The following is a 12,056-nucleotide window of genomic DNA, read 5'->3' as shown; positions in this document are numbered from 1 at the left end:
AGGTCCCTCCACCATGTCCGGCCCATTTCCTGCACCTCTACCCTCACCCCTTCTCCTCCCTCCCAGAACCGTGACAGGGTTCCCCTTGTCCTCATTTTCCACCCCACCAGCCTTCACATCCAAAGGATCATGCTCTGCCATTTCCACCATGTCCAGCATGATACCACCACCAAATGCATCTTCCCCGCCCCTGTCAGCATTCCGAAGGGATCGTTCCCTCCGCGACACCCTGGTCCACTCCTCCATTACCCCCAACACTTTGTCACCTTCCCATGCAATCGCAGGAGGTGTAATACCTGCCCATTTAGCTCTTCTCTCCACATTATCCAAGGCCCCAAACATTCCTTTCAGGTGAAGCAGCAATTTACTTATACTTTCAATTTAGTATACTGTATTCGCTGCTCACAATGTGGTCTCCTCTACACTGGGGAGACCAAATGCAGATTGGGTGACCGCTTTGCGGAACACGTCTGCTCAGTCCGAAAGCATGACCCCGAGCCTCCGATTGCTGGCCATTTCAACACCCCACCCCCTGCTCTCCTGCCCAGATATCTGTCCTGGGATTGCTGCAGTGTTCCAGTGAACATCAACGCAAGCTCGAGGAGCAGCATCTCATTTACCGGTTAGGCACAATACAGCCTGCCAGACTGAACATTGAGTTCAATAATTTCAGAGCAAAGACGGGTCTCCCTTTTTATTTTTAGTTCTTTAAAAAAATTTTTTACTTTAGTTTGTTTCATCAATCATGAAGAACTGGTGTAGGCGGGAGGGCTTCAGCTACTTGGATCATTGGGATCTCTTCTGGTGCAGAGGTGACCTGTACAAGAAGGACAGGTTTCATCTAAACTGGAGGGCGACCAATATCCTTGCGGGGAGGTTTGCTAGCACTAGTCGGGAGGGTTTAAACTAGTCTTGCAGCGGGGTGGGACCCAAAGTAGTAGTCGCTCAGATGAGATAGTTGAGGCAAATGTAGAGGTTAAAGCAAGCATGTCCGGTAGGCAGGCCGGGCAGGGGCAGGAGAGGGAGCGTGGAAGGTCTGGCAGGCTAAACTGCATTTACTTTAATGCAAGAACCTTACAGGTAAGGCAGATGAACTCAGAGCATGGATTGGTACATGGGCTTGTGATATTATGGCTATTACGGAAACGTGTTTGAGGGATGGGCAGGACTGGCAGCTCAGTGTTCCGGGGTACCAATTTTTCCAGCGTGACAGAGGTGGAGGTAAGAGAGGGCGGGGAGTTGCACTATTGATTAGAGAGGACATCACGGCAGTACTTAGAGAGGATATCCCAGGGGGAATGTCCAGCGAGGCCATATGGGTAGAACTTAGAAATAAGAAAGGGGTGATCACTTTGGGATTATACTATAAGCCCCCCCAATAGTCAGAGGGAAGTGGAGGAGCATATATGCAGGGAAATCACAGATAGGTGTAGGCATTATAGGGTTGTAATAGTAGGTGATTTTAACTTCCTTAATATTGACTGGGACTGCCTTAGTGCTAAGGGGAAGATGGGGAAGAATTTGTTAAGTGTGTCCAGGATAGTTTTCTGAAGCAGTATGTGGATGGCCCTACTAGAGAAGGGGATACACTCGACCTCCTCTTAGGAAATGAAGATGGGCAGGTGGTTGATGTGTCAGTGGGGGAGCACTTTGGGACCAGTGACCATAACTCTATTAGCTTCAAGATAGTTATGGAAAAGGATAGGACTGGTCCTCAGGTTGAAGTCCTAAATTGGGGGGAAGGCTAATTTCGATGGCATCAGACAGGAACTCTCTCAAACATTTACAGGTAAAGGGACGTCTGGCAAGTGGGAGGTTTTTAAAAGTGAGATAGGAAGAGTTCAGGGCCGGCATGTTCCTGTTAGATGGAAGGACAAGGCTGGCAAGTTTAGGGAACCTTGGTTGCCGAGGGATATTGAGGGTCTGGTCAGGACAAAGAAGGAGGCATATGTCAGGTATAGGCAGCTGGGATCGAGCGAGTCCCTTGAGGAGTATAGGGGATGTAGGACTACACTTAAGAAGGAAATTAGGAGGGTGAAAAGGGGCCATGAGATTTCCCTGGCAGATAAGATAAAGGAGAATCCTAAAAGATTCTATAAGTATATTAAGAGTAAAAGGATAGCTAGGGAGAGAGTAGGTCCCCTTAAGGATCAGTGTGGCAATCTATGTGTGGAGCCAAGGGAAATCGGCGCGGTCTTAAATGAATATTTCTCATCTGTATTTACCTTGGAGAATGTCATGGAAGCTAGTGAGTTCAAGGAAGGGAACACTGATATCCTGGAGCTTATCAACATTACAAAGGAGGAGGTGTTGGAGGTTTTGAAGCATATTAAGGTGGATAAATCCCCAGGGCCTGACCAAGTGTATCCTAGGATACTATGGGAAGCAAGGGAGGAGATTGCTGGGGCCCTAGCAGAGATTTTTGTATCATTGTTAGCCACGGGTGAGGTACCGGAAGACTGGAGGATAGCTAATGTTGTGCCTTTATTTAAGAAGGGCAGCAGGGATAAACCAGGGAACTACAGGCCGGTGAGCCTTACATCAGTGGTGGGAAAGTTATTGGAAGGGATTCTGAGAGACAGGATTTATATGCATTTGGAAAGGCATGGTCTGATTAGGGATATTCAGCATGGCTTTGTGTGTGGGAAATCATGTCTCTCGAATTTGATTGCGTTTTTCGAGGAGGTGACCAAGAGGATTGATGAGGGCAGGGTGATGGACGTTGTCTATATGGACTTTAGCAAGGCCTTTGACAAGGTCCCGCATGGTAGGCTGGTCCAGAAGGTTCAAACACATGGGATCCAGGGTGAGCTAGCAAATTGGATACAAAATTGGCTTGGTGATAGGAGGCAGAGGGTGGTAGTGGAGGGTTGTTTTTCAGATTGGAGGCCGGTGACCAGTGTTGTGCCGCAGGGATCGGTGCTGGGCCCTCTGTTGTTTGTCATATATATTAATGACTTGGATGTGAATGTAAGGGGCATGATTAGTAAGTTTGCAGATGACACCAAAATTGGTGGTATAGTGGACAGTGAAGAAGGTTGTCTAAGGTTACAACAGGATATAGATCAACTGGGAAAGTGGGCAAGGGAGTGGCAAATGGAATTTAACGCAGACAAGTGTGAAGTGATGCATTTTGGGAAGTTAAACCAGGGCAGGACATATACTGTGAATGGCAGGGCCCTGGGGAGTGTTGTTGAGCAGAGAGACCTTGGGGTGCAAGTACATAGTTTCCTCAAAGTGGCAACACAGGTAGACAGGGTGGTGAAGAAGGCGTATGGCATGCTTGCCTTCATCGGCTGAGGCATTGAGTACAAGAGTTGGGGCGTCATGTTACAGTTGTACATAATGTTGGTTAGGCCGCATTTGGAGTACTGTGTGCAGTTCTGGTCGCCGCACTACAGGAAAGATGTAATTAAGCTAGAGAGGGTGCAGGAAAGATTCACAAGGATGTTGCCTGGTTTGGAGGGCTTGAGTTATAAAGAGAGAGTGGATAGGTTGGGTCTGTTTTCCCTGGAGCGAAGGAGGCTGAGAGGGGACATGATGGAGGTATATAAAATTATGAGAGGCATAGATAGGGTAGATAGCCAGAGTCTGTTTCCCATGGTAGGGGTGACTAAAACTAGAGGGCATAGATTTAAGGTGAGAGGGAGGAGGTTTAAAGGGGATCAAAGGGGTAAATTTTTCACACAAAGAATAGTGGGTATCTGGAATGAGCTGCCTGAGGAGGTGGTGGAGGCAGGAACAGTAGCGACATTTAAGAGGCATCTGGACAGGTACTTGAATGAGCAGGGCGTAGAGGGATATGGAATTAATGCAGGCAGGTGGGATTAGTATAGTTAGGCATTATGGTTGGCATGGACGCGGTGGGCCGAAGAGACTGTTTCTATGCTGTACGACTCTATGACTTTTTTTTTCATGTTTGTGCTTTGGGCCAGGCTGTTCTATTTTTCTGTCTATTAACACCCTCTCTGCATTAATGCTTTGTCTTTCAGCACGCCATTAACATACCGTTTGCCTTTGCTGCATGACCTTCTGGTCAGCTATTCTGTGACCTTGACCTATCAACACCTCTTTGGTTATCTCTTGCCCCACCCCTGCTTTATTTGCTTAAAACCTATTACATTTCTAATCTTTGCCAGTTCTAATGAAGGGTCACTGACCTGAAACATTAACTCTGCTTCTCTCTCCACAGGTGCTGCCAGACGTGCTGAGTATTTCCAGCATTTCTTGTTTTTATTTCAGATTTCCAGCATCTGCAGTATTTTGCTTTTATTTGACTCGGAGGTGATAGTTCTGCCAGTGAGCCACAGCTGACACCTAATGAAATGTGTTTTTGTTGTGGCATTATCTTGGCACTCTATAAATAGGGTGTTGGTGTAGACGCACAGATGATATTACGGGGATGAATAATATATCCAGAAATTGACGGTTTGAATTTGTCATCTTTAAAGTCCTATGATTGAAAGATATTTCATCTGTCTTGTGTCTTTGGTGTTAAATTTTTATGTAACCAAAGATGTACTTTTACAACAAAGGGAGATTTTAAAAATCTGCAACAGAGCTTTTATTTTTCCACTAAAATAATTGTACTGCTTTAGCCCATACAAAAGAGATACAAACAAATGTTTCTGCTCTTTCTGTTGGTGTGTTTTTAGTTTAGATTTGTGAATTTTTTTTGTTAAACTTTAATATGTAGTATCCAAAATAAATAGCAAAGTACCCTGCGAGTGTAGTCACTGTCCAGGCTGGTGCATCTATAATGGGCATTTGTGTAAAGTCCCAGAAGGCTGCATCTGCTTTTGGAGACATACCCTGGCAACAAGAAGAAAATTAGGGAAGTAAACAAATCCGACACTAGCTGTGAGCAGTCCCACATTTTAACTGTTCCTCATTGGCTTGCTTTCAAACTTCACTGTCTCTCTGACTGAGCCAGAGGTTTTACATTTTATTTTGTAGTATATTTCGATAGTATAATCAAATGGCAGTAATACCCAGATACATGGTGTGTTATATGATGAAAAGTATGGCATATACTCTGAGGGTTAATGTTATCAACCTTTTTTTGACTAGCTCTTGAAGACCTTGAAGCGTTTGAATGAACTTCCTGTCACTGTGGATATTTTAGCGGTAAGTTACGATCTTTTGATTTTTCAAGTTTTGTGGGTGGGAGGAAGAGGTAGTGATTGCTTAGGGAGCAGAAAACCATGTTGGTTGCAAGTTTGAATCCTGTGACAACTATCTGCCAATCCAATTCAGCATTGCACTATTACATAGTTCTTCCTACAATATAAACTGTTCCATCCTTTTCTCTGGAGGTTTGATTAGTGGATCTTCGCTCTCACAGCCACTTAGTTGCACAAATGTAAAATCACATTCCCAGAATTTCTGCAAATAAATGAAACTGCAGTGGTAGGTTAAATGGCCTGGATTTTGCAGTCAGTGGCAGTGGAACAGTGCTTGCTGTTCACCTTTCTGACAGCTGCTTACAATACTTTTGCAGGCTTTTAAGCAGAGCCTGGCTTTAGTGGGGAAGTAGTGGGCAAGTACTCCAACATCACACCTTGCATTGGTTTCTATTAGCAAGTTTCTGTTATAGTGCAGAATGTGGAGCAGCAGGGTGTTTCTGACAACAGCTTATAGATTTCCTCATTTTACTGTGCGTGTGTGGGCGCTGGAAGTTGCTGTCCAATTTACTCCATAATAGTGAGCACTGTTAGCCTCACTGTTCTTTCTGTTGCAAAATCCGGGCTATTCTGTTAGCATTTGTTTAAAAAGGGGAAGGGAAATGTAACTGGTTTGGTGTATTGAGGGAGGAATCCAATTTCACATGAAGACTTGTTGTTGCTTTTATATATATATATATATAAAAGCAACAAGTCTTCATGTGAAATTGGATTCCTCCCTCAATACACCAAACCAGTTACATTTCCCTTCCCCTTTTTAAACAAATGCTAAACAATAAATATATATATATATATATATATATATATATACCTAGTGAAACACTTCTGGCGATCACAATTTACCATTTATGTTCCGGTTTTCTCAACTAGCTTTCTCTCCTCCCTCTGCTTCTGTAGGTGTTTTAACTGCTTGCAGGAGGAAGGTGCCATGCCTATTGGTCATCCCTGTCCCTGGAACCTTCTCCAAGTGGCTACTTGTGTATAAATGCTGACACTGACAAGATATTCAATCACAGGAGAGCATGACGGACGAACCTAATCCTGTTCTCACCTGAACTTCCACATGTTCATTTCCAGCATAAATTGCTGGATTAATAGTGGGAATTGTGGCTAATTTACCTTTCCATAATCCAGTGCACTAAAGCTAGTTCTACTGCCCCCATTGCTGCTCCTGCCTGAGATCAGCAGAGACCTGAGAAACCAAACTGGGAAGGGTGTCCCTGGTCTGTGCAGCTCAGTTACGTACTATGTAAACATGTTGAGTCATCCAGGGAGGATCGCATGAATTCTTGATCGTATATGTCTATCATCTTACCTGAAAATAAAAGTGCTTTGACGGTACATCTAAAACAGCTAATGTTTGTGTACATTTACTATACCCAGGACTCAAAGATAGGATATCTGATTAAAGGGTAAGAATACAACTGACAACATAACCCTATGACAAAAACATACCTCTAAACAATGGCAGTACTGATCTCTCTTTTTCAGGTTGTCAGATTATTTATATAATTTCTGTAGCTGAACCTGCCATCACAGTTGTCCCTGCAAAGTACAAGTCATCACCTGCAGTGTATTCAGGACCAACCACTAATGTTGGGCCATCAGAGAACACCAAATATAATGTAGTGCTTGCTGCTCCATTACCAAAACTATGGTAATGTCTACCTATCAGAACTCAGTGCAGACTTCGATTTGCAGTTTGAAAAGCTGCTTATGCTTGATGCGTATTTTTTTTTCTGCTTCTTACTGGCCAATCTGCTGGTCTGTCCATAATTCTCAAGTTTTAAGTTATCCCTATGTAGTGGGGACATGCAAGTTGCTACTCTTAACTATGTGGAATTTTTACTTTTTACAATAAAACTCAGAGGTATCTTGTTCTCATCTGTCTAGCCAACTTTCTGTTCATCATGGAATAGATGATTTATGCCCAAGCCTATTTGCATAGAGCTCCTGAGCTTCCTGACCTGGACAAGCCTCAATTTCCTCCAACTAAGCACTGGGAAGACTGAAACCATTGTCGTCTTCACCTTTGTTTCCTCCTCCACCCAAACAAATCTGTTCCCTCATCACCAATTCCACCCCCTCTCTGATCACTGTCTCAGGCTGAACAAGACCACTCGCAAACTCTGTGTCCTAAGCTGAGCTTCCAACCTCGTAACCTCTTCATTGCAAAGACTGTCAATCTTCCACCTCTAACATCGCCTTTCTCCACCCCTGCTTCAACCCATCTGCTGCTGAAACCTTTTGCATTTCATCCATCCAGACTTGATTGTTCCAATGCTCTCTTGGTCAGCCTCCCATCTTCACCTTACATAACCTTGAGCTCGTCCAAAACTCTACTGTCTGGATCCTAACCTGTGCCAAGTCCTGTTCACCCATCACCTCTGCATTCGCTGACCTACATTTTATCCCAATGTACCACACCTCAAATTTAAAATTTTTATTCAGCATTCAAATTCCTTCATGGCCTTGCCTCTCCCTGACTCTGTAACCTCCTCCAGCCCTACAACCCTCCAAGAACTTTGGTTCCTCTAACTTTGGTCTCCTGCACATTCCCCACTGCCTTCGTCTCACTGTTAGCTGCCTAAGTTCCAAACACTGAAATTCCCTCCCTAAACCTCTCCTCCACCTGTTCTCCTCAAAGATACTCTTAAAACCTACCTGTTTGTCCAAGCCTTTAGTCACTCATCCTAACATCTCCTCCTTTGGCTTGTCAATTTTTGTCTAATTATGTGCCTGTGAAGTACCTTGGGGTGTTTTTGCATGTTGAAAGTGCTATATAAATGCAAGTCGTTCAGTTGACTTTTTGAAGCTACATAAGCAGTCAGTGATGACTCTACCTTTGATATTAATTTTCTCTCTCCATATGGCAACTAAGGGCTGTAAGGGATAACTGAGTTGTTTGGGGACTATAAGCCAATATTCCCATCTTGCCACTTTCCACATTGAATGTCACCCAGTAAATGTTTAACAGGAATAGAATAGCTCTGCAAAGTCACAGAGGAAAACATGCAACAGAATTATTCAATGGCAGCATGTGGAATAATCAACTACTGTTAAATGCACCATGAACATTTTATTTTTTTAAAAAGTTGTTAATTAGATCTTGGAGTATAGTAGTGCTACTCTGTGGTTCGTCAAAGTGATTTGGAGTGTGGTAGTGAGGATTTGAAGTTGTGCCTAATTCACAGGCTGAAGAAATTATTTTCATTGCTATTTCTTTTCTTTCTGTAAACAGGATACAGGAATAGGGAAAACTGTGAATGGATTCAGGAAGCATGATGTGGTTGGAGAGTGTGCTAAGAACCTAGTCTCAAAGTGGAAGAAACTGGTACCTCAGGAAGTAGAACGGTATTGTTTTAACAGCCATCTCTGCTTAAATAGTGAAAGCTGTTATTACACACTGTACATGCATATTTTTCCCGATTGTTTATTGTATAATCCAATTCTGGAAGTTGGGTTTGGAGGAGAAAAGATTATTTATCATGTGTTATGATACATAGAAAGCTAATATTCAGGCTTCTCTAAATATGGCAGTTTGAAATGTGGAGATTGTCATTTCCAATTGACCCTAACTCGAGCTCTTCAGTTATTAAATTAGATAAAATCCTACTACTACAAGTTTTGTGACTGAAGATTCATTTTTTTTTTTGTTGATGAATCTGGTTTAGATATTCATGATAAAATAGGGAGAATAGCATCCCAAGCCAAGGTGATCAGGAATCCAAGCTTCCAGGTAATCAATTTCAGTTAAACACTACTGGGTCTTCCACGAATGTCCTAGTCTATTAGGGTGTTAAAGATGGGCAGAAGTAATGCAGTATCTCATAGTGCCAAGGATAGACAATAATGTAGAAAAGCATTTTAATGATACTAAAAGGATGATTAGAGCTGAAGGTACATAGTCAGCAGTTGAAAAAGTAACTGCCAAAAGTAATTCCGCTTCACCTCTCCACATCACCATCACCTGCCCAAAAGAAAGGTCGCTGACAGGAGCGTGGCATCATCTTCCATACTTCTCGGGGTTAAGAGTTTGAACTATTGGCTCTTCTGTTTCTGGTATGTTCGTTTAAAATATGCTGTTCTGTATAAAATTAATAATAGTAAGTTTATGTTTACTTACATAAGTTTACTTGCATGAGCTGGACTGACAGGCTGTATTTACTCCAAATACGTTATTACATTATCCTACCATCTTTGCATTTCTTTTCTCCTACAAACAGAATTCCTAAAGAACTCTCCAACTCCCAGCCTTTCAGCATTTTCTTCTTCTCTTGAATATAACTCTTTTATGCTCAACTGGCTAGAAAAGTCTCCCAGTGCCTCCCCTGTCCTGCATTCCAGTGCAATTACTTTTTAAAGGCAGGTTTCTTAAAGGAACCAGCATACCTTTACTCTGGGATCAGAGTCCTTATTAGCTTGTAGCAGACATATCGACCCTCAATCATCCTGCTACAAAGTGTAAGCATTACTATGTTGGTTCATATTTTGCTTGTATTCACTGGGAGGGGAGGGAAGTACTTGTATTCCTGTCCAATCTAATTTAAGATTAATGTTTAATTTTTTTCTCTAGCTTGCATAAGTCTTTTATTGGGCCCAGTGGTGATTTTATCTTGCCTTTCAGTCATTTAAACGTAGAATTTTACAGTAGAAGAAAACAATTTGACCATGTCTGCTGTGCTGACTTTCAATAGCTAGTCACTTTGCCCTCCTTGTGAAACATACATTCCTCATGTGTGAACCTAGACAGTGACTGTTGGCAGTTTTGATTGTGGGAGATCACAGCTGATTCCGATGCCTACACAAAACATACAGAAATGGACACTTTACATTAGATATCACTAATGATCATGAGTTCTGTCTGATTTTGTTTAATTTTCCCTCTACTGAGCACAGGGATCCATTGTTGTCCCTTCTAGCTGACAGAGACCAGAGATTAGACCTGGGACCTTCCTAATTTGTATGGCTCAATTCCACACTGGGCAGTGCTTCTAGCTGCTGTGCCATTGGGAAGAACTTGGAGTGTTCTTATTAAAAGAGAGTCCCTTTTCTTTGTAGAAATACTGTAACAATGTCAATTAAAATCTTTTTATGGCCTATCATTAATTGTATGTATGTTTGTTTTGTTCAGATCCACCAATGCACTAGAAGAACGGGAGTTTGGTTATAATAAAGGGGTCTCTAAAAAGAGACACAGGGACCTTTCTCCAGAAGAAGACTGTAGACAGACATTCCAGGCCCCTCATAGCAAATCCAATGAACCAAACTATGAATATATTCATGAGAAAAAGAGACGCTCACTGGAGAGTGAGAAATCTTTCAGATCTGACAGCCATGGCTACCAGTCTTCAAAATCCAACTTTAAAGAGGAGAGATGGACTAAATCTCCTCCTGTGGAAGATTATGATGAAGAGATTGACTATTCTGAAGAAGATGTTGAGCAACCTGTGCAGCCAGTGAAAAGTTTCCATAAAGCTCATCGGGACCATCACAGCTCACGAGTAGAAGTGAGCACAGGCCGTGACAAGGAACATAAGTCTTCATATAAGGAAAAGCAGCAATCAATTACAAAAGATGAAGAAAAATATAAATTTTCCTCTCTTCAAATGCAAGATAAAATGAACAAATCTTCCTCAAAGGAACAGAATCATAGGGACCAGGAAGGATTTGCATCAATAAGTTCCAGTCATAAGAAACCTCGCCTGCAACCTGACGAGACTTTAGATGACAGAAAATATAAGCATAGAGACTCAGACAAGCGGAAATCTGATCATGAAGAGCAGAGAAGTACATTGGACAAACCCAAAGAGAAACCCACATCAAGTAAACAGAAAGAACAGCCAGACTCAAAAAAATCAAAATCTAATGAAAAAATTCAGTCTGTTTCTTTCCATAAGGACTCCTCTAAACCAGCAGTGGTTGATGATTTTGAAGAACCAACAATGTCATTTGAGTCTTATCTTAGCTATGACCAGCCACAGAAAAAAAAGAAAAAGGTGAACAAACCTGTTGAGAAGGTTAAAGAAACTCATCCAGATAAACCTAAAGGGTCAGATAAGTCTATGTCCAAATCAGGTTCTAGGAGTTCAAATTCTTCCTATAGAGAACAGAATGCTGAAGAAAAGAAGAAATCCAAACGACACATTGACCATATGCCTAGTGTTAAACCCAGAAAGGTAACATTAAATAAGATTAAATTAAGGTTGTAATTAATACTGCAGAATAAAAGTATTTTATAGATTGTAGAAGTATACAATAGTCTCCTTTTTGAAAGACCTGGGTGACATGGTAGGTTAAAACTCTGCCCCTTTTGATCTTGGCATGTGTGCATTCATGTGGTTAATTGCACTATCGAGTGTGCCAACATGGGATTCATTACTGCAGTTCTCCTGAGGGAGTTGATCACTGCAGGGTGATTAAGGAAAGGAGGTGAGAGAGGCCAGCTTGCTCCGACAGAGAACAAATCTGAACGTACTGCGGTATTGCAGTTATCTTTGTAAAAGTTGGGTCATCTGTAGTTACGTTTTTACTCCCACAGAACCATACAAAGCAAGAGTTAAATGTCCTCAAGGTCGAGGGTATGGGCAGAGGAATGGCAGTGAATAAGAAAAAAAAAAAGGCAAATTTGAGCCTTGAGCAAGGTGCTATATAGTCGTGAACAGGATGAAATAGCTATTTTTATTTCAAACTGTGCATCTGTAACAGGTTTCTTGGGGTATTGGTTTATTTTTCCTTTCTTTAAAAAATATGTTGTTACACAACTCCTGTTAGATAGAAACCTGTCCGCGGAGCGAATTTCTTTTAAAACTAATCGTGTTTTTATATATTAGAGAATTTATGCTGCTTTTTAAAAATTCATTCATGGGATGT

The 12,056-nt window shown here is 42.0% G+C and overlaps 1 protein-coding gene across 2 annotated transcripts in view; it reads left to right on the top strand.

Annotated features, from left to right (window-relative positions):
* Positions 1-12,056, top strand: part of eloa (elongin A) — a 55,920-nt gene that overhangs the window by 20,141 nt on the left and 23,723 nt on the right. For both annotated transcript variants that reach the window (XR_010968870.1, XM_068011269.1), the window contains exons 2-4: positions 5,071-5,127; positions 8,425-8,537; positions 10,318-11,362. Coding sequence is in view for 1 of the 2 variants with exons in the window: in XM_068011269.1 (XP_067867370.1) it covers positions 5,071-5,127; positions 8,425-8,537; positions 10,318-11,362 (1,215 nt within the window). In the remaining variant the exon portion in view is untranslated. The remainder of the gene's footprint in view (positions 1-5,070; positions 5,128-8,424; positions 8,538-10,317; positions 11,363-12,056) is intronic.

This window comes from Heterodontus francisci, chromosome 31 (genome assembly GCF_036365525.1).
Source record: "Heterodontus francisci isolate sHetFra1 chromosome 31, sHetFra1.hap1, whole genome shotgun sequence".
Taxonomy (NCBI): domain Eukaryota; kingdom Metazoa; phylum Chordata; class Chondrichthyes; order Heterodontiformes; family Heterodontidae; genus Heterodontus; species Heterodontus francisci.
Note: the sequence above shows the minus strand (reverse complement) of the source record. Positions and strands in the feature narration are given on the sequence as shown.